Source organism: Rutilus rutilus (assembly GCF_951802725.1).
Source record: "Rutilus rutilus genome assembly, chromosome: 2".
Lineage (NCBI taxonomy): Eukaryota > Metazoa > Chordata > Actinopteri > Cypriniformes > Leuciscidae > Rutilus > Rutilus rutilus.
The window spans coordinates 56,486,995-56,511,051 of record NC_140210.1 but is presented as its reverse complement, the minus strand read 5'-3'; the positions used below and the strand labels follow the sequence as shown (position 1 = coordinate 56,511,051).

General features: G+C 39.1%; 2 protein-coding genes across 2 annotated transcripts in view; one reads left to right on the top strand and one right to left on the bottom strand.

Annotated features, from left to right (window-relative positions):
- Positions 1 to 24,057, bottom strand: part of LOC311286376 (uncharacterized protein) — a 274,251-nt gene that overhangs the window by 69,391 nt on the left and 180,803 nt on the right. The gene's annotated exons all lie outside the window — the stretch shown is intronic.
- LOC311286408 (uncharacterized protein) lies at positions 9,284 to 15,792 on the top strand. Its single transcript, XM_084402621.1, has 2 exons — positions 9,284 to 9,343; positions 12,240 to 15,792. The coding sequence occupies exons 1-2, from the start codon at positions 9,332 to 9,334 to the stop codon at positions 13,236 to 13,238; spliced, it is 1,011 nt and encodes a 336-aa protein (XP_084258747.1). The 5' UTR covers positions 9,284 to 9,331; the 3' UTR covers positions 13,239 to 15,792.

Sequence of the window (24,057 nt, the reverse complement as noted above, 5' to 3'; positions counted from 1 at the left end):
TTTGCAGTGTATAGCCAACAGATGAGAAAAAAATAGCCACGAACTGGTGTAGAAAGAAAGTAGAGCCTCAACTAGATGAACAAGAGGGTAACGTTAGCTTAGCTACCTGCTAGCTGCAATTTCTTATGGTTTGATCTCTAACACAAGTAATGGCTGTAAAATAAATCCAGCGACTGAATTCTAGAGGACCATAGCTTTCAAACAAGGTATAGCATGTGTATGTGTCCTGTAGTGAGACCATTACAACATTAGATGTGTGTGGCTAATGTAGGCTAAACACTATACATCGGCCGAGCTGCGATCAGACAGGCAGACGGGTCATATAAACACCTAAAAGTCGTTTAAAAATTACCCCGAGAAACAGTGCATTGCTGTGCTGTTGGTACACACGTACATAGCACATTTGGCACAAATTAGCTTATCTTATGTGACATTTTATCAGTGAGACTTCTCTGCAGTTCTCCTCGAAATTGAATGAGGGTCCGCTAAACCGGAAGTTGGTTTACAACGGAAGTACTGGACAGAAGTAAAAGTGGGCGGGGCGGAATAAGGTGAATAGAGGAAGAGGAAGACGAGGGGAACTGCTGGGCTTCTACTCAGAAGACTTTTGCACAGGATTTTGCTCCCAGGACTGTTTTTTTTTTGCTGCAGGAAATGAATTTGTGTTAAACTCATAAAACATGTACAAAAGGGAAAGCGAGAGATTAACTGGTTTTGATGTATTAGAATATTCTGCAAAAGTTCATTTATTTCAGTAATCAGATATTCAAATTTTTCGAGTTTCACCTGTATACATTGATTCTTTACGGTTTGCATAAATTCCATTCTGCTGGTCTCATATTTGATTTCAATGTCATTTGCTATAACAGGCATGAACTAATAAGTGAATTCTTAATTTGGTTGTAAAAATTTGCAATATTTCTGTAACCACTTAGAAAGAAAATGTTTAAATTATTTTTATATATAGAACGGGTAACTACATAAATGCAGTGCATAAGTGCAGTTTGGAGTCCATATAATAAAGAAAGTGGCGAAAAGTCTGTTTTAGTTTAAGTATAGATGCTCCCTTATACGTTTATTATAGCAAAACCATGATTATGATTACCATATGTGTAACAGAAATACCAGAGTTAAACTGTTTTTTATTTTTTTTTATAGCAAAACCATGGTTAATTTATGTGTACTATGGCTTTTTGCAACAATAATCCGTATGATCAGTGAAGTTTAATAACCGAACATTTTTTTTTTCCGAAGAACTATAACATACAACATGTTATCAAGAAAAAAAAAGAAAAAAAAAAAGGAACAGAAAAAGATGGAAAGACAAATTACAACAAACAAAACAATTGCCAGGGGGAGGAAAGTATTATTTAATAGCCATAAATCTGTTGTGTTCTTCTGCATTCCCAAAGCGTCACACTTCTCTGCACCAATAATCTGTTATAGCATCACACCTCTCTACACCAATAACCTCATCTTTATTATAAACCAATAAACGTTAAGGTGGGCGGGGCGGCACGTGTCACTCCGCCCAAAAGTGACGTCACACTTGGATGTGGGCCGGGTTGGATGTCCACCGCAGGATGAGCTAAAGCCCTGAGGGACGTTGTTTTGTCAAGAGTTGTCATGACGACAGCACGGGAGTTTTTCTCTGAATGGGAGCGGCTGACGGTCATAATTTATATTAAATAATTATATTATATTAAATTTATATTAAATTTATATTATATCATTTTTTCATTTCATAACTCCCGACACAAATTAAGACATAACTGTAACTATAAATTTCTCAGAATACAATAGTGGTCAAATACTGAAACTTGAGTCTTATATCTTTTTAATGATGTATATTTTGTCAAGGTAATAACATTAAATCTGATAGTAACTTTGAACTATATATAATAATAAAAAATAAAAAATAAACGCTTCAGTGCGCCGGCGCACTGGCAAAGGTTAACAGGTTAAAAAGACTGTAACAAGTGTATTTCCAATATTATAATTATTAGTCTTTTTGAGAGTGTTGTTAATGTGAGATTATCATTGTCTATTTATTCAAATATTTCTCATCTGCAGTCCAACAGATTCATAATCCGAGAACCGCTAAACCTGATCACTGAGTAACAAAAAGCTGTAAAAAAAGAGATAAATATGTCAAATATAAATAAAAATAAGAACTACTCAGAGTCATAGATCATAACTCCATAGGCTTCATTCACTGGTGTTAATGGCACAACATAATGAAAACACAGAAAGGTTTAATTTGAGTCACTGCTCCGATGAATCACCATAACACAAACACCATTAAATATTCAGTTTCAGAGTGACTCACGGACACATAAAGATAGACAGTTCAGAGAAACGATGCATGATGTTTTGCAAATCCATGGAGGACCGCCATGCTGTGCAGGGCCGATGCAGCCTGGCCAGCGGAGGTGTAGGCTCGGCCAGCGTGAGCTGAGGTGGTTCTGCAGGGTTTAGATGGGAGAGCTGCCTTGGATCTCCATCCAATAGCGGTGGTCCGCCTGGGTAAACAGAACTGGGGAAGGGGTCTCCGCTGGAGGACGGACGGGAATGGCGAATCAAGAGAGGCGGCGTCAAACCTAGCGTCGAACAGGAGCCCGCCGTCAACAGGAGGATCATAACTCCATAGGTTTCATTCACTGGTGTTAATGGCACAATAATGAAAACACAGACAGGTTTCATTTGAGTCACTACTCTGATAAATCACCATTACTCAAACACCATGCTCTGTCTCTGAGTTCTCGAGCTCTCTACAATCTAATACAAATCATTGTAATCACATATTGGACCATTACTTTAAGGTCAACATTTGGTCAATATATGCATTTGGTCTTCACATTCTGAATATTGGACTTGTGCGGCGAGTGAATTCGCCTTTGGCTAAGCCACACCCTAGAATGTAGATTGACCAATCACAGCGCAGCCAAGAATGAGCTCCCACAGAGGTCTGACACTTTTTCACAGCGCTCCATTGACTTTAACACAGGCGTCTCATATTTTTTGGTCTCGGCAGGCTATTACCGTCGTAGTTTTATCAAAAATATGGTTAAACGTTGTGCCTGGGGCATTTGTAACACAGATACGCGTTTCCCAGAGAGGTTGGAGGGAGGTGTCCGTTTTTTTCCCTTCCCAAAACCGAAGTCTAATCCTGACAAGTGCTGTCTTTGGATTAAACTGTGTGGACGTCCTCACAGTCAGCTAAACCCCTCAAGGATCAACAAGTACACTTTTGTGGTAAATTTTGCTTTTAACCTTACTGTGAAGTTATACTAGTTAGACAGTTTTATGCTGTTTTAGGTTATGATTTCGGTTCTCTACCCTAATTAATGAAGAATCAAGGTGCTAGCAAGCAAGCTTAGCGATAGTTTAGTTATCACGTAAGTCAGGATTGTATGTTTTGACTAGCGGCTGGATGTTAGCTAACTTTGTTATTCAAGATACAAACACCTAACGTTAATGTTACAGACGGGAATGGCGAATGTTGTGGTAGTTTTGAAGGGGACTAACGTTACCGCCACCTTGTTGCCCAGATGAAGTTGTCGGACGTAGCAACAGTAACTAAGGGGGGCGGGGCTTAGCCAAAGGTGAATTGGACTGTTTTCATCGCTTTAACTGTTTGAGAGGCTTCTGGGCTTGGTGGGCCTGCCACTTCTATCTCAGTACATCTTGGTAAGATTGTGGAATCATGCCTCCCAAAGGTAGTAAACAACCATCAGAGGATGATACAGTTGTAACTATGGGTATGTTGACCCACATAATGGATCAGCAGAGAGAATTTTACAAGGAAATGTTACAACAACAACAGGAAAACTTCAAGAGCTTCATTCAAATCATTATGGATGGAAATGTGAAAAGGCTGGATGGTGTGATTAGAGAGGTACAAGAACTGAAAACTAGTCTGCAGTTCACACAAGGTATCATGGATGAGATGAAAGCTAAGAAGAATGACATTGACATCAAAATTAGATCATTTGAGAGCAGCATTTCAAAATCAAAGCAGGAATTAGAGGATCTGTTTGAGAAGCTGGATCATATTGAAAATCAGTTAAGGAGATCTAATCTACTGATTGATGGGATCGCAGAGGAAAAAGGCGAAACAATCAGTGGATTAGAAATGAAGATTCAACAAATGCTGTCTAATAATTTGGGTCTGGATAGTTCTACAATTGAGATGGAAAGGGTCCACCGGATTGGCCAATTCCATGAGGGAAGAAAGCCAAGAAAATTTGTTGTGAAGCTTCTTAGACTTAAAGACCGACAGCGCATCCTTTCCTCCACCAAGAAATTAAAGGGTACAAACATTTATATCAATGAAGACTTTTCTGATTTGGTGCAGCAGAGAAGACGTGAACTGCTGCCAAAACTGAAAGAGGCAAGAGAGAAAGGTGAAAGAGCCATCTTAAGGTATGATAAGCTTATAATTTGGCCGGCAAATGGACAAAAGCAAGCATCTGAATAACTGCTCTTGAACTTTATTTAGATTTTTATCCTGATGTTTTTTGTTTTGATGTTTAAATCTTTTTAATATGACAAATGTACTTTCAAACTTGCCTAAGAAAGGTTTAAATTTAGCTCATTTGGACATTTGTAGTCTCAGAAATAAGGTTCATGAAATTATAAACATCTGTTCCAATGGGATTCATGTATTGGCCTTATCAGAAACACACTTAGACCGCAGTTTTGATAATTCACAGCTAGCTGTTGAGGGGTATAGACTATTTAGAAAAGATAGAAATCAAAATTACATTTACATTACATTTGGCAGACGCTTTTATCCAAAGCAACTCACATTGCATTCAAGGTACACATTTCACATTTTGTTAGTTCTTGCTTTCCCTGGGAAACGAACCCATGACCTTGGCGTTGCTAGCGCCAACGCTCTACTGTTTGAGCTACAGGAAAGCTACAAAATGGTGGGGGTGTTGCATTTTATATTAGTGAAAATATTGCAGTCACTCCAAGGGAAGATTTGATGGGCAGCGATATTGAAATGATATGGTTACAGTTAAATATTCAGTTTAACAAACCCATTTTAGTGGGCTGCTGTTACCGACCTCCCAGTTCAAATGTAGATTACTTGGAAAAGATATGTGATAACATTGAGAAGGCATCTGCTCAAACCAAAGATATCTTTCTTTTTGGGGATTTCAACATTGATTGGTTTTCAAAGAAGTGTTATTTACGTAGAATTGATTATGAAAAGTTACGAGTAAGATAGGATGCGCAATATCGAGAGACATGGAGCGGGTCAGACATGATTTTGACCACTTAATTAAGGTTTGTTTTGTAGAAAGCCTTTTTTTAAGTGAATTTCGTTTTGTATAAATTGTATCTTAATTTTAATAAAATTTTTATCAACCAATTGCCTGGTAATTAAAAAATAATAAGCAAATATAGCAGACAACATAATCATGGAGGCGCCTGCGCGGTCACTTGCATTGCTCGTGAACAGCAGCGCTCATAACTTAACGAAACTCAGCATATGCCTCACAGACATGAAATATATCTTAAGAAAGCTTGAAATGTCTTTTTAACAATTTAAAACGAAAAGAAATAGGCTACTCTCTGGTTATGTAATCCATGATGTGCATTTCTCTCTATAGGCGCGTTCACTACGGAGATGGCGATCGTCAACTTCATCTTTCTTTTTGGGGATTTCAACATTCATTGGTTTTCAAAGAAGTGTTATTTACGTAGAAAGATGATTACTATAACTAATGCTTCTAACCTTAAGCAGATTGTTACACAACCCACAAGAATTTCTTTGAATGGTAAATTTAAATCAACATGCATTGACCACATTTTTACAAATGTGTATGAGTTGTGTTCACATGTCATCTCAGTTGGAGTAGGATGCAGTGATCATAATTTAATCATTACAACAAAGAAAACTAAATTGCCTAAATCTGGTGCAAGGATTGTCTATCGAAGGTCTTATAAAACGTTCGATCCTGATGCGTTTGTGGAAGATGTTGAAAGGTCCACTTGGTCGGAGGTTTGTGACGAGGAGGATGTTAATGCTTCTTTACGTATTTTTATGGATAGGTTTGTGAAAATAGTTGACAAACATGCACCGATTAGAAAAAGGTCGATAAAAGGCAATAATGCTCCTTGGTTAGATGCCGAGGTAAAATCTATAATGAGGGAAAGGCATAATGCCAAAGCTGAAACTCTAAAATCTAAAAGTGATATGGATGAAAGGTGTTATTGTAAGTTGAGAAATAAAGTGACAAAGTTAAATAGATTAAAAAAGAAAATATATTTTAGCCAGAAGATTAGTAACTCATCAAATAATAGTAAGCAATTGTGGAAAGTTATAAATGAAATAATGTGTAAAAAAAACCAAAGTGTTCTAATATGTACTTGGAAACAGCAGCAGAAATAATCACTAAACCTTTGGATATAGCAAATCATTTGAACGACTTTTTTATAAAGATTTAAGATCTAGTATGTTATCATACCCTAAGGATTCACCTTGTAGTAATGTGAAGAACATAATGAGGAATAAATCTTGTTCATTGACATTTGGTACAGTTAAAGAGGAAATTGTTGAAAGGATGTTGCTCTCTCTCCCAGAGGAAAAAAAACTGCAGGTATAGATCATTTGGATGGCAAAATTTTTAAAACTGTTGCTAATATCTTGTGTAAGTCACATTTTTAATAGATCTGTGCTAAGTGGGGTGTTTCCGGAAATTTGGAAGCAGTCTAAAATTATACCTTTAGTGAAAGATGATAGATTAGGTCTCACCGAATCAAATTGTAGACCAATTAACATTCTCCCTATATTTACATTTACATTTAGTCATTTAGCAGACGCTTTTATCCAAAGCGACTTACAAATTAGGACTAAAATTAAGCGAGTCATCATGAAGAGGCAAAAAACAACAACAACGCAAGAAGTGCTCAAAATACGAGGTTCAGGCATTATTCAGAGTAGCATAAGCACGATAAGTGAGGTTTTAAAGGGATTTATTTTATTTTATTTTTTTTTTTTTATGAAGGTAAGTGCTCACGGAAGAGATGGGTTTTCAGCTGTTTTTTGAATGTTGTCAGGGATTCTGCATTCCGGATGAGGGTGGGGAGAGTGTTCCACCAGCATGGAACTGTGAATGAGAATGTTCTGGAAAGTGATTTTGTGGCTTTCTGTGATGGAACCACGAGACGTCGCTTGTTGATCGATCGTAGGCGTCTGGTAGGGATGTAGGCTCGTAGGAGTGAGTGAAAGTAGGAGGGAGCTGAACCTGTGATAGATCTGTAAGCAAGCGTCAATGCCTTGAACTTGATGCGAGCAGCGATAGGTAGCCAGTGCAGAGAGATGAACAGAGGAGTGACGTGGGCCCTCTTGGGCTCGTTGAAGACTATATTGAGCAACATATTTGAAAAGTTACTTTTTAATCAAATGATGCAGTATTTTGTATCAAATAATTTGCTCTCCAATTCACAGCATGCTTATAAGCCAGGACACTCCACTAACACTGCATTGGTACAAATGGTAGACCAGTGGCTAACTTTTATGGATGACAAAAAGCTTGTGGGTGCTGTGCTGCTGGATTTCACAGCAGCTTTTGATATTATTGACCATGACATTTTACTGTCTAAGCTTAAGTGCTACGGGTTTTCACATCAGTCTGTGTCCTTGATATGCAGTTATCTCTCTGGTAGAAGTCAGCGGGTATTTTTTAATGGGAGCTTTTCTGATTGTAAACAGTTGTCATGTGGTATTCCTCAGGGCAGCTGTTTGGGTCCATTGCTGTTTTCTGTGTTTGTTAATGACCTGTCACATGCTGTTTCAAGAGCAGATGTCGTACTTTATGCAGATGATGCTACAATGTTTTATGCATCACCTACAAATACTGACATAAGTTGCACCTTGCAGAATGAACTTAATGCCATTACAAATTGGGTGAAACTTAATAAATTAGCTCTTCATACATCTAAAACTAAATGTATAGTCTTTGGTGCTAAACGTATGCTTGGCAAGCCTTGCAACTTAAATCTAATTATTGATACCATCTGTGGTAGAACAGGTGAGTCAGACTAAACTCTTGGGTGTGAAGCTGGATAGTCAGCTCTCTTGGGCTGATCAGATTGACCACATTGTGTCTAAAATGGCCAAAGGCATTGCTTTTTTTCCCGGAGATGTTCAGTATATTGTCCACCCTTAGTTATGAAAACAGTTGTCCAGTCTTTAGTTCTGTCACATCTGGGGTACTGCCCGGTAATTTGGTCCAGTGCTGCAAAGGGACATCTAAAAAAAAATTACAAATCGTTCAGAACAGAGCCGCAAGAGTTGCCCTTGGTTGCTCTTTTCGCTCCAGTGTGGATAAAATGCATACCTGTTTGGGCTGGCTAAAGGTGGAGGATAAACTTAATATATATGCACAATGCTCTATTTAAAAACAATCCAAAATCTTTTGTAGACAAATTGGTTTTTAGTGGGTATTGTCACGGACATGTTACGCGTCAGGTGAGCTCAGGTGTGTTAGCGGTTCCGTCTGCAAGGTCCAATTGTATGACAAGAACAGTTTTAGTTAGATCGTCTTATGCTTGGAATAAATTGGACTTAAGAACAAGGCATATATCCAACATATGCAATTTCAAGAAGACTCTTAAAACAGATGACAATTAATAGTATTACACCAGTTAATTTGTGACTGTTATAGGTATTGACATTTTTAAATGCTGTATGTGCGTGAATGTGTATATGTGGATAAATGTATAAGTGTGATTATGTTATATTTGTGTATTTTAACTATACACACGTTTCAGCACTTTTATGGGCCCCAGGAAGACTAGCAACCACATTGTGGAAGCTAATGGGGATCCAAATAAATAAACAAAAGAAACTCAAACACCATTAAATATTCAGTTTCAGAGTGACTCACGGACACATAAAGACAGACAGTTCAATGAAATGATGCATGATGTTTTGCCTGCGCAGGAAAAATATTGTTTGGTCAGAGAGAAGCTGCCCGAGGCCTAAACATCATTTAACCTGCTAAAAAGCAGCTGGGTTAAGATGAACTGATTATCTTTGGCTTCGTTTGTATAAAATGTTGCATGTTACATGCATTGTTTAGCTTGTTTTGTAATACAGTTAGTTTTATTTACTCTATCATTTTTGTGTATATTTGTTTTGAACTGAACGTTTTCTGTGTGATTGCGTAAGATAAGTTAAGTTTCGTGTCTAAAGAAAAGCCCTCATGGGTGTGGAGGTCCTCAGAGGGAAAGCCTTTAAAAGCCAGCAGCGGATCTCTCAGTCGTCACAGGACAGAGCAGAACAACAGCACACTTCTCTTGAAAACACGAAATGGCAAACGCAGTAAGTAGGCAATTCTTTTCATTTGACATTAAACTCATCAAAATAATATAGCGAGAACCAAAATGTGCTGAATGAATTATGTTGTTGTTAATGCACCCAGCTGTCATCATTTTACAGTATCGTAGCATTTTTATAATATATGAACATTTCTTATGTAAATTTAACTGCGGTTTTACAACAAAATAGTTTCAGTTATAAGTGAATAGGATGTGCTATGTTGTACAGTTGCAGATTGTTCAGACCTCATGTTTATAATTCACCGTAACATTCACTAACAAACATACAAAAACGGATGTAATCTTTGTAAATGATTAATCAATGTGTTTACTGTATGACAGTGTCAAGCACCACACTTTATCACTCGATTAACTATAGCTGATATCACTGTCATTCCCATTAAATGTGCTTTACTGTGTGCCCCCTGTTACTGATCAGTGTTTATTGTCCAGAGAGTATTTATAGTATCTGTGACTGCAGAAGGAAACTTTCATTTCACTGTATATGGCTAGACTGAAACATACCTCAACTAAATGTACATTATCTTCCCAGGCAAACTTCAATGCAACAAGAAATGCTCGACAAGCAAAATAATCACTCTGTAAAGGAGAATACATTGCGATAAACAATCTGAAATCGAGACATAAAAGGAAAAAAAAAACAGATTATCCAACTCCTGTTGAATTTCACATCACAGAAGAGGCTCATGTCACTAACAAGACAAAACTGCCATCGATTTTTAAGTCAGAAAAATGTGGCTTTTTCATTTGACAGCATTTTACAACTAAATAAAATATTTTCAGTAGGATGAAACAATTATCTTGTTAATATTCTTAACTAGGTACACAAAATGCTCACTGTTTAGCCCTTATATTTATTTAGACAATTCACTACAACATTTCAGTTAAAACAAACAGAAAATGGAACAAAATGGATATAATATTTATAAATGATTAACCAGCATATGTTTACTGTGATGTGTAACAGTGCCAAGTTCCCTTTGCGTGACTCTTATTACTTATTGATGACTCTCACCATTATTGCTGCCACTATCACTTCATGTCCTTTGTGTTTGTGTTTGTGTCCAATGTTTTTTTTAGGGGCCAAGCAAACGCAGCAAGGCACCTATTGTATCTGTTAGTTTTCTTCTTATTATTATTCTTCCCAGTGGATGTCTATGGCAGCCCTATGAACCGTAAGTAGGAAAATGATGAAATTTGGCACACTTGTACATATGGTCATGAAAAGTAATTGGACCAATTTTGGAGTCTCTAGGACCAACTCTATAGCGCCACCACCAGTTCAAAAATTCAACATTCAAAGGGTTATAAGTTTTGAACCATTTGATCTAGAAAAATGAAACTTAGTACACTTGATTCCTCTCATCATGGTGATCAAGACCAATATAGTCCATTAAGACTCCGCCCATTACAGTAGTGGCCATTTTGAAAAGTACAGTATTAAGTTTTTTCGCTACTCCTCTTTCAAAATGTGACCAAATTTGACAAAAATGTACTCAAATGATCTTTGGACTGAGACGCACAGAAATGACTGAACAGATTTTTTTTATTCAAGTTTGTTCAAAAGTTATGGTGTCACAAAGTTAAAGAGGTCGACCCAAAATTGGTTCAGAGGCTGTATCTCGGCCAAAAATTGATCAATCGAAACGAAAATTGGTACGGTTCATCGGAAGTATGCCCTGAGGTTACATGCCAAAGTTGGGAACAGCGCCACCTACGGGTCATGAGATTTGTAAATTTGGTATCTATGGATTCCTTGGGTCATGCCGAATCTGAGGATACCAATTTTGCCAGGATTGAATGAAACACTTGTCCGCCATTTAGATTTTTGTCATAAATTGCAATATCTTATAAAGTATTTGACATATCGGAACCAAAATTGGTAAGGATCATCATTAGCATGGCCTGAAGGTACCTGAGAACTTTGAACACAGCGCCACCTAGTGTTCCAGAGGTATAAGGTGTTCTGCAAATACGCTTATAACTTTTGAAAACATAGGTTAAAATTTGATTTATTTGTGTCATTACGTTCCTTGGATTATGCAGATTCCGGCGATAACTCATTTGTCATTTTCCAACAATGTGACTGTCCGCCATATTGAAGCAAATGGTAAACAGTTTTTTCGCTACTCCTCCTTCAAATCTTGCTCAATTTTGCCCAAAGTTCGCTCAGATGATCTTTGGACCAAGCCGCACAGAAATGACTGAATATATTTTTGATATTCACTAACGTTCCCGAGATATTCGTCTCCAAAGTTGACCTAGCCTGTGTTTGTTGCCTTATGCTAGTTAGCTTAGCATAATAATTGGTTAACATGCTAACCAGATGCCATTCTTTCTAATGTGGCTCTTGAGCTATCAGGATAACCATAAACTACATTAGCATTAAGCTAGCTTAGCATGCTAATCTCGTTAACATGATTTTGTGTGCTCATTCATACACTGAAGCCTCTCCTCTGCAGCTTTGTAAAACATGTGGCGCAATCGGTTCCACCATGCGTCATGAATCCCGAACCATTCTGGTCGTGGGTTCGAGACCAGTGTGGGGCGACTTTGAAATTGTGTATAAAATTGTCATTTAAATTCCTTCCGGCTCTGCAATGCTGTTGGTGCTTGATGTACATTTACATGTATATTCAATTTGTGCTGTTTTTGTTCTTGCGCACTGCTATAGTAAGAATACTTTGGTTATTAAAGTTTCTTATAAAGTTTTGAAAGCAAAGTATTTTTAGCTACTTTTTGAACCCAGGGAACCATTGGAGGGCTTGGCCCCTTTGAGGCTGCTTGCAGCTTTAATTTGTTTTTGTTTTTTTACATTTGCATTGTATTTATGTTTACTGTACTATATAACACACTGTTAACTAACTTTATCTTCTCAGGCAGAAAACAGCTTCAGAGGAAGATGGAACAGGCGCAGAGCACGAGAGTTATATCTTGAGGGAGAGCATGCCAACATAAAAAATCTGAAAATGAGAGATGATATAAGAAAAGAACAACAAGTACAAAAGTATCTCTCCAAAGATATCACAGATTATCCAACTCCTGTTGATTTTCACATCACAGAATTGACCCATGTCACTAACAAAACTAGCCTTCCGGGGATCTGGAAGTCAGAGGGATTCATGGGATTTGAACCAAATTCACTTTCATGGTGGAGCCTGAAGATCAAGGAAACGGATATAAGAGCCGCTGAGGAGCGTTTCCTCGAGAGTTCATTCCCAGACAGAAGCAAAGAAGAAATAGCAGCTCAGCAGCCGTTCCTGAGTGAATTCACCACGTCACCAGCATTCATAAATGAATCCTCACGCTACGGCAACTTCCGCTTCACGTTTCCTCTGACTGAACTGATGGTGGCCTACAAGAAGCAGATGTGTGAGGACGAAGAGCCGGTTCTCAGGGTATATGAGACCAAACTTTTCAAGCAGGAGATTGAGTATGTTGTTCTCGTTCACCGCCCTCAGTTTAATGAGAAGTTTAGTAAATATCCACTGCTTACATCCAGCCCATTGGTTTATGATGAGGGAAACCAGATCATCTGGAAAGCACAAGCCATTTGTGAAACCCACAACTACCAACTGGCAATCCATGGAAAAACAGCAGTGACACAAAACATGTATTCATACCAGTATTATGTGTGGGATCAGCTTAGCCTCGTCTTTCACATCAAAAAGGGTGAGGTCCTTACCTTCCCTCAAAGAAAGCTTAAAGCAAGCCTCAGTTGTTGTGAAGCTGATACAAAAGTAAACCTTTCAAATGGAGAAAACTGCTCTTTCATTAAAGAAGCTCAGAAATTCCTTGAAAGCTTGCAAGAAGATGATGAAAACAAAGATGAAAAAGAAGAAAATGCACTTGAGGAGGTGAAAATGGAAGAGGACTAAAGCCCTATTCGCACGGGATTAGTATTACCCCTGGACCTCTGTAATTAAGAAATTACCCCCTGACGTCTGTGTTTTTGGTGGCTCATTCACACGGGCAAATAAATGTTCGTAATTCCCTCGAGTTTACGGACTTTACAGCGCGCGCCCACCCATTCACACTTCACGAGCTGAACGTGCTGGAACGAAGATCGCGCTGCAGTATTGCAATAAAAAAAAAGAACTTATTTAAAACCAATTTATTAGAGAAATATATTATATATATTATAGAATATCATATTATTGTATAAATATATAATATATCTTCTTTTTCTTTTATTCTTTGTCCATATTTACAACAAACCTGCCTGAAGAAGGTATTATACCGAAACGTCGCGATAGGCTTGTTTTTCTAATTATTTGGTTTATTTCATTTTATATCATTTTTACTCTTTCACACTTTGATTTCTTGAGATACTTACAGGATGGACGTCTTTAGAGGCCGTGTGAGACAAGGAAATGCTCCACGATACAGACTACTATGTTACACTTCCACAAAAAGCGTCCAAACTTTCCAAAAGAGCTTAAATGTTGCGCCAAAATGCTTAATTTGACGTTTCCATGACAACGGTCCGAGTTGAGCTTCCGGATCACGTCTAGTTTGTTTTCTCTTTTGCAGCACTTCATAGTTTTATTTGGAGAAAAACTATAATCGGATTGGAGTAGGGCATATCGAGAGATTTTATTGTTAATATAGTTTTAATACAGACGTAAAATGGACTGTTAAACGGCCCATAATGGTTATTACGTTCTTTAGGAAACGATATAGGCTCACAGAAAAACAGCCCAAATGACAGACATGGGGATTCGCACGGGACTGGTATTATCAGAGGACCCCTGTGTTGGCCGAAATACGGTAGGTAATTTTCGGGGGAATTTTTACAGACATTTTACAGACATGGCAGATTCGCACGGGATAAAAATCACAGACGACCTCTGCGATTATTACAAATTACCGGAGGTCCCTAGGTAATACTAATCCCGTGCGAATAGGGCTTAAGAATGTGAATTTTTTTTAAGAACTTTTGCAGTTCTGCGACTTCGTGGTTTTGACCATCTTTTCTGCTTAAAGAATTTGGTGTAATATATATTACTTGTCATTGAAAGGCTGTTAAGGGATAAAAAATAAAATAAAATAAAAACTGAAATCATCTGGATTGTTCAAAATAAATACACCATTTTTAACCTATAATGCTCTCTATCATTCTTTCACAAGCCGGTCAGTGTTTGCGAGGCAAGACTACCTTGTATATATGTGTGTGTGTGTGTGTGTGTGTGTGTGTGTGTGTCTGCCAAACAACATTAAACTGATTGCAATTAGTTCATAATAGCACCGCTCACACGTGGGGTCATATTATATTATTCTGTCTTCTCTGAGCTCAGCTTTTGAGTCTGCAGTGTTGAGGAATTGGTTTTGTTTGCATTTTGTGCTCTGGTGTGGTATTACTGTTTACCAGTCAGTATGAACAACCTGCTAAAAATAAGCTGTGGCTGAGATGAGTTTTTTCACTTGAGATCAAAATATGCCAAATAAATACACTTTTAAACTATTTCAGACACTGATCTGCACATTAAAGAGAAGTAGCTACCACAAAACCTACCTGTCTTTCCACCCAGAAGATTAATTTCTTTGCGGTATACATCTTGATATTGTACATTTACATTTTGGGCCATATTTTAACGATCTGAAACGCAAGTATCAAACGCGAAAAGCAAGTAACTTTGTGGGCTGATCTCGAGCGCTGTTGCTGTTATACAGGCGGGATAAATGACTCTTGCACCCGACGCAAATCTAAAATGGGTTGGTCTGAAGTAGCTCCATTACTCATAGGTGTGGTTTTGGCGTAACGTGAAATAAACCAATCAGAACGTCATCTCACATTCCCTTTAAGAGCAGGCGCGCTTGTTCCATGGCGGATTGCTATTATGACGGCAGATTTGCCAGGAGCGGTTCACAGCCGAGGAGACCGACGTTCTCGTCAGGGCCGTAAAACACAGAGAAGTGACATTGTATGGGGATGGAGAAACACCCAAATTAGCTTCGGTTAAACAGGTGTAAGATAATTTGGGTAAATGTGTAAACTAGATTTATGCCTATTTTTCAAACCTTCATGGACACCACAATGATTTTCCTTGTAATAATGTATGGTTTGCAAAAATAGGAACTGATGCGTCTGTGTGTAGATGAGAGAAGTGTATGTGTAAGTGTTGTGTAATGTGTAAGTGTAAGTGTTGTGCACGCTACATTATGGCCAAGCATGCGTCCTTAAAATAGCATCTGAACGCGCCACTGACTTTGGACTAGGTTTTTCCTGGTCTGTGGCGGAATTGTTTTCTGAAACTGCAAAATAGCACCAGGGAACGTTTGCGCAGGAACACGCCTCCTCTTTTCGCTGAACCGCCTCCCGGGAGCGCAAGTTCATTCCCTAATTTACCGACGTGCGTCTGTGGAGGGAAAAGTCTGCTGTGCGTCGGGTGCAAGATAGGGCCCTTAATCATTTAGCGCAGTGGTTCCCAATTCCAGTCCTCGGGACCCACTGCTCTGCACATTTTGTATGTCTCCCTTATTTAACACACCTGAACCAGATCATCAGCTCATTAGGAGAGACTCCATGAACTGAACTGAGTGTGTCAGATATGAGAGACCTACAAAATGTGCAGAGCAGTGGGTCACGAGGACTGGAATTGGGAACCACTGATTTAGCAGACACTTTTGTCCAAAGCGACTTACAAAGAGGACTAAAGCAAACAGGTTATCATGAAGAGGCAAAAACAATCCAAGAAGTGCTCAAAATACAAAGTTCAGGCATAAGGGAGTATTAAAGAAAAAGGTTTTTTTTAATTTTTTATTAAGAGGTTAAGTGCTCAAGGAAGAGATGAGTCTTTTGAATGTTGTCAGGGATTCTGCATTCCGGATGAAGGTGGAGAGAGAGCATTCCACCATCAAGGAACAGTGAATGAGAATGTTCTGGAGAGTGATTACTAGGGCTGTCAACTTGGTCGATGCCGTCTTGGTCGACTGACATTCTCATTGGTCAACCAGTCGCATATTTTTTTTTTTTTTTTTTTTTTACCAATAAAGAAATTTTAATTGATTTACTCCTTGATATTTATTCCTTTATAAGCAGTTATATATTACTGTATTCTAAATATAATTAGCCTATGTTTTTATCCCCAACTTTAAATGCTTTAATTTAGGCTATTTTGTAACAGCGCCACAGTTTAGCGCACCACGTAGAACACTCGGGAACCGCACCTGTGGCTGGCTGCACTGCTGCTTCGCGCTCAGTAAGGAATATAGGTAGTAATCTCGTATGTGTCTGTCCGTCCGTTTGCATTTTGATTATTTCGAGAACCGTTCATCCAATCGACTTCACAGGGAGTGCAGTGTCGCATTTGGTGCAATATAGACAGACACGCGAGACGCGACACGTTCAGAATTAATAGTAAACTACAGAACAGCGCGAGCGGGAAGCGGCGCACCTCACGCGAGCAGGGCGGCTATATTCTCCGAGAACGGACACTGCACCAGGCACGGCGTTATGGGTGGGCCTGAAGGGCCTAGCGAGCCACCCCTCCACCAGCGAGCCACCCTCCACCAGCGAGCCACCCCTCCACCAGCGAGCCACCCCTCCACCAGCGAGCCACCCTCCACCAGCGAGCCACCCTCCACCAGCGAGCCACCCCTCCACCAGCGAGCCACCCTCCACCAGCGAGCCACCCCTCCACCAGCGAGCCACCCCTCCACCAGCGAGCCACCCTCCACCAGCAAGCCACTCCTCCACCAGCGAGCCACCCTCCACCAGCGAGCCACCCTCTACCATAGAGCCACCCTCCTCCAGCGAGCAACCCTCTACCATAGAGCCACCCTCCTCCAGCGAGCAACCCTCAATTAATAAATTGTTACTTTTTTTGTATGTTTTGCTCACATCAGGTGCACAGTGGTTAAAGACTCCATGTGTGTCAGAGAATATACTGCAGTGCACACTACACTACAGAAGACAGCTGTCTATACCCTCACCAGTCAGCACTTACACTGCAGTGAGTACACACTACAGTGTTCAACACCTGTTATAGATGATGTGTAAACGCATGAATAAATAATTTACAACACTCTCTGCATCCCCTAATCTAAAGTGTACACTATTCATCACTTGGAAAATGTGTTACACATCATTCGTAGATAAGATTCGTTGATCTTATGCCTTATTGAGTCTTGAAGTGGTAATCTACGAATGATGTGTAACACATTTACAAGTGATGAATAGTTTACACTTTAGATTAGGGGATGCAGAAAGTGTTGTAAATGATTTATTCATGCATTTACACATTGTGTTGAACACTTACCTGTTACAAATGATCTGTACGTGTATTCAAGGCATTTACAACACTTTCTGCACCCTCTAATTGCTACATACATAGAAAAAAATAACAATTTATTAAACATTTATGAAACGCATATTCATGTTTTGTCAATCATTAACTAATCAAATGTAAATGACTTATAACTGAATCTACAAAACATACATACAATAATTAACATATCACTTTTTAATCATTTATGAACGCATAGTCATGTTTCGTGAATAATTAATTAATCATTTGCTAATCACTTGTAAATGGAATTTACAAAACATACATAAAATGTTAGTATATCACTTGCTAATCATTTATGAATGTTTTGTAAATGATATTAGTTCATCGAATGTTATAATAAAGTGTTACCAGTATTTTTTTATGTTTATTTGAATTATTTTATATTTGTATAGAGAATTTTTAGTCCCTTTCAGAGTGTTAAATTAGCTTTATTAACCTGAATTGAATGTTTTATATTTTGTAATTAATAAATACATTGATTTGAAATCCCTTTGACTACTGTACATTTTTTGACAAGACAGACATTAGTTATGTGGTGACTGCATCCATTTCAGATGTATAGAATAAGTTATAGTAGCTGAAAAGTATTTATAGTGAAACAGATTTATTGTCGTAGATTAATAGTGCGGGCCCTGTGTGGGCTTAGTGAGGGCTTCCTGGGGGCTAAGTGAGGGCTGCCCGTGCAGGGCCAGCGCTAAGGGGCCAACGTTTTGCCAATGAGCAAATTCTCATGGGCCCTGCGCTGGCAGCCCGCTGGGGGCCCTTAGGCTAGCCCTAAGTGGGCCCGTAAAGGGCCCGTGCTGGCTTGTTTGCAGGGCGTGTTTCTTCCTAGCTCCCGTGCCTCTTCCCCTCCTCTTCAAACGGGAGCGCGCATATGGGCAGCTCCTGTCCTGTAGCAGCAGGGGTGATAGCCATGGTAGCGAGGGAGAGTGACAGTCGCCCAGCCAATCATTTCACTCATTCCGAATGGAAATAAGTAGCTGTGTTTATAGAGCTGGTAAGTCCCGCCCATCCGTAAAACCCCACGTGGACCTCAAGATTGTAGTAAAATGATGGCAAAATTCAAACGGGACCAAAAGATAATTATTTTCTCACATTCACTTGCATTGACGATTTTTCGATCTAGAGGTCCAGTGGGGTTAGCGGAAGGGGCGGGACTTACCAGCTCTATTGCGCCCTGAGAGGACTACAGACACTCGATTTTCATACTATCTTTTTCAGAGTACTTACATTTTAATTATGTATTGGTATATAAAGAAAGTTTAAACAAATTTGGGGAAAAAAACTGCCGCACCTGACTTTATTTATTTTTAATCTTTTTTTTTTTCACCACAAGAGGGCGCAGTTTCCAACAATAACAAAGGCTAAGCTTGATTACGCTATGAAGGAGGTGACGACGATGGGAGATGTCGTTTTTAATGCGTTTTCACCATCTAGCCATGTATAAATGGAATTAATGAATCATGATCACGGATGAGGTAATTTATTCGTTTTTGTATTACCTGTATGTCTGATCGTATTATTTTATGTCATCATAATTAATGAACTGCAAGGAACGTCAAATGTAATGCTATATTATTACAGGCATGTGGTGTAATTCATATCTATTAAAATCATCTTTACTGTAACTATTACGTTACTTGTACAATAAAAAAAAAAAAAAAATTTGATTTGCTTACCTGTCTATCAATACACTCGCGAGAGCAGAGTCGCTATCAAGTCCAAGATTGTCGCGCAGCTCTCTCCATCTCGAAAACGCCTGGCCGATATTTATCCGGGTTTTATTCCTCCGTTTGTCACACAGTCTGCGTGTATCCGAATATGGACGCTTTCGTTTTGTCGGCACTTCAATACTTGCCAAAGAGTAATCGTGATCCATAACAGCTATAACCATACAGTCTATGGCGGAGTCCCAATTCGCATACTATCCGTCCTAAATAGTATGCGAAACTAGAATTAGTACGTCCCAAATCGTAGTATGTTGAAATGAGTATTCCAAAGATACCCGGATGGTCTACTATTTCCGGTTAGAATTTCAAACGGCTAATATTGCCCACAACCCATTGCGCGCGGGAGGAGCTTTGGCTGTGTCCAAATTCAGGGGGTGCTTCTCAATATCCCTCCTCGTCTCCTCTCTCCTCCGTCCTCCATCCTATGACCCGGAAACCGATCGAGCTCAGCCATCTTGAAGGACATCTCAATTCTCTAATTGCACCGCGAGGAGTCGAGGATCGAGGAGTTAGGAGGCTTCCTGAGGAGTCATGAGCGAGGATACACCATAGACAGTAAAAGAAATGGACACAGCGACCCCATTGGAACTCAATTGAGACAAGTGAAGCCCATTTTTAGCGATTTCTTAGCACTTCCTTTCCTGACGCGCAGACTCAAACCGAGCAAAGCTTTACACGGACCACGTGAGCAACCCGTCTGTCTTCTAGGAGCTGTGCCAAGAGAAATCTGAATCATTCCCTTCCGAATCTTGCAGAGACGGAGAGTGTGAGTAGGAGCTGTCCATAAGCTTGGAGCAGGAGCAACTTTTGCTAGGTATTCTGATTAATTATATTGTCATTTTGCCTCCACGTCCCCCCGATTGCCCGCGAGCTTCTCCTCCCGTCCATACGGTAATCTCTCTACTGTGCGACAGAGAGTCGCGTGGTTATGACGCAATCGTTAGCCTACTTTTACAAAAACTGCTTCTACGGGGCCATAACATAAGCTACAAGGTAATGGAGCATTTTATACATTGTCGTGTTTCTTTAGAAATAAATAATGGACAAATGGAGTCTTTAAACGCCTCAGATGTAAAGTTATTCGCTGTCAAAGTGACGCCAAAATGAATGGGAGTCAATGGGATGCTAACTGCAGGTGAAGTTCTGCTACAAGATGGTGGCACGCGGCCGGCTTCAACTTCCGGTCGACTTCCTTCCCCCCTGGGATACACAGGTGGATCCTATGCGGAAGAGTTTTATCGACTAAAACGTGACGCACGTATAAATTCTCCTCCCCCGTCACATCGGTCACAATCATTTTGATTTATACTTTACTTTTGCAGTTTATATAAACCACACACCTTACATATTTCAACAGGGTATCTTTCTTTATTATTATTTATTATGAATTTCTTAAATAAACAAATTTCAACAACATGAGGGCAGATCCTCTGAGCGCTGCTGATGACGCGGTGAAGTGACGCTCGAGTGATCAAGGATTTCAATGTATAAAAAAAGCTTTCATTCGATTCCTCCGTCCTCGCGTCTTTTCCTTGCAGCCTTCCCTCGCATCCTACAGGGGGCGGAGCTGAGACGCGAGGAAAGGAAGCGAGGAGAGGAAACGAGGATGCACAAATAAGAATTGAGAAGCACCCCAGGGCAATCAATCGTCCTTAGGATCCTTCCTACCCGGTTGAAGGAGGAGGGGTCCTCCGACGACCGCAAAACCCGGAAGTCGGTGTTTGTGAATTTGGACAGCCTACCCTTCTTTCACATATTTTCAGAGGAGAAAGGCCGCGAAATTTAAAAATACTACTGTTACTGTGTCACGAAATGTAGTTTTAAGAGTTTTTCAGTCGACAATGTAGTTGTTTAAAGCTCAAATCTGTGGTTTATTTATAAAGAGAGCGCCATTTTAAAAATGTTATCTGACGGTTTCGGAGTTGTGAGATCCAGGGATCACCGGGCTTATCAATCTATTATAGTTATGCTGTTAAATTATTTTACTATTCATAGTATTTACTATTTGCATTGCACTGTAGTTGTACCATATCATATGTATTACCATAAAGGATCCATCAGTTATCTTTGTTATTGCTAAAATCGGGTCAATGACAGAATATGCTTTTCCCACAATAAGAAAACTTTATTTAATTTAATGTGAAAATTAAATTATATCTCAGTATGGGGGTGTTCACAATTCTTATCCAAGAATGAAAAGCCAAATACATGACAAGCCTGAGCTTTGGCCATTCCTTATTAAAAAAATAAAATAAAAATTCAACCACTGAAAACATTTTTTTTTTTTTGAAAAGCCAGTTTTTAAAAAACTTAGCAGCTACATCGAAAAGCATACTCCTCTCCCACTCCGCTACCGCTCGCTTCGTCCGCCATTACGCTCTGCCGAAAAGAATTATGGGATAGGTAGGACGGGAAAGGATCCACCACACCCATCCTTCCAATTCGGGGAAAAGGAGGACGTATTTGTGGGCCGCATTTGAAGGATCCTACGAATTTGGACAGCCTTCGTCGCGGCGCTGTGACGTAACATCCTTCAAATGAGTACTCCGAAGGATGTAGACCCTGAATTTGGACACAGCCTTTGTGGTGATGTAAACATGGAAGCCGGTGTGGTGATTCTATACATAGGCTGTGTCCAAATTCAGGGTCTACATCCTTCGGATCATTCTTGGATAAGAATTGTGAACACCCCCATACTGAGATATAATTTAATTTGGATCCTTATGGTAATACATAATGATATGGTACAACTACAGTGCAATGCAAATAGTAAATATAAGATAAAGTGAGAGGTAGGCTAATAAATAGTTTAGTCAATAAAATAAACAAACAGTATACAGCAAATAAAATAGTAATGAAAAGTATAATTATATAATATCATAAGTACTAATATAATAATAATATATTGATAATAGCATAGTTTATGTATAATACTATAGCAATAGAATATGAAATATCAATTACAGAATATAAACAATAAAAAATAATAAGTTAAATAGTTACTATGAATAGTAAAATAATTTAACAGCATAACTATAATAGATTGATAATCGCAAGTGGTATATTATTATAATAACAATAATAAATAATGTAAATGTATACATTTTAAAATATTATTACATAGGCTATATAAAATAAAATGACGCAACCCTGTCTCTTTTTGTTAAATTTCAGTTTTTAAAAGGTATAAGAAGCTATACAAGTCAAGAAATAAAGTAAACGATTCAGTCAAACATACAGCAGGCTACACCGTTAAAGTTAAATAAGCCTAAATATATAAAGTTATGAAAGTTCACTTTGCCCTCAGCCACAACAATCTGCCAAGGAAAAAATTATAGATTAATGAAACCAAAGATCGCCCGTTAGATAAACACAAGACGAATTATTCTCACTAGACTGACAGCGGCGAACGTCAGAACAGAAGCACAAGCCGAGGCAATGCTGTTCTCGGCGGGGTACATGAGCGCTGAGCGCCCGGTGATCCCTGGATCTCACAACTCCGAAACCGTCAGATAACATTTTAAAATGGCGCTATCTTTATAAATAAACCACAGATTTGAGCTTTAAACAACTACATTGTCGACTGAAAAACTCTTAAAACTACATTTCGTGACACAGTAACAGTAGTATTTTTAAATTTCACGGCCTTTCTCCTCTGAAAATAAAAAATAGTAAATGAAATACAACCAGAAACAAATTTTTCAGTTTTGCTTGTGAAAGGTAATTCCCTGAGACCTGTTTTCAATTGTGTGGCGATTTGTAAAGCCCCAAGCAGCACAAAGAAGGGTAGGCTGTCCAAATTCACAAACACCGACTTCCGGGTTTTGCGGTCATCGGAGGACCCCTCCTCCTTCAACCGGGTAGGAAGGATCCTAAGGAGGATGCAGACCCTGAATTTGGACACAGCCATAGTTCCCACAGGCCAATTAATGTCACGTGACCTCCCCGGAGACGCCATCTTTGAGGGCAAAAGCTGCTGTGTTTACAATGTTTTACCATACTGTCTATGAGTTTTACAAGCAAATTTCGAATATTTCTTTCCATTTATAATGTTACGAAAATCATGAAGAGACAAAGTGACAGAGATTATAAAGAGACTCTATTAACACAAGACAGAGAGAGGTACAATGCGAAAATTTCAGTCATAAATGGTGTGGATCCGTATGCGCTAACAAAGGAAGCACTGAGCACTGATTATGCAGCTTTGCCTCAGATACAGTATATCATGTGTATCATTATCTGGTATTGGCTAGGAGTTTTAATACATGTGAGCAATTCCGAGCCTGGAAATATGTGCATGAGTATGAATATACACGGTAATATACACGGTATGAAAATAAATAAAACTCGCGTGCAAATTAGTTAATGTAATGCGGAACTACTTTATACGCGGGTTCTTTAGGGACATAATCTGAGATTGCCGTGCTGGAATGTGTGTGTGTGAGAGAGTGAGAGAGTCGCGGGCGCGATCGAACAGTGGAAACTAGGCCTGTCGCGATAGTCGATAAGTCGATTAATCGCACGATAAGAAAAAATGAGCTCGATAATTTTTCGCGATAATTCCATTTGCATGCTTGTTTGTTTTCCTCGTCTCTCTCTCAGTCTCTACCAAAGAGACTGGATGACCACTCTCGCTCGGTTCTTTAGCGTATAGGAGGAGTGAACTCTCTTGTCAG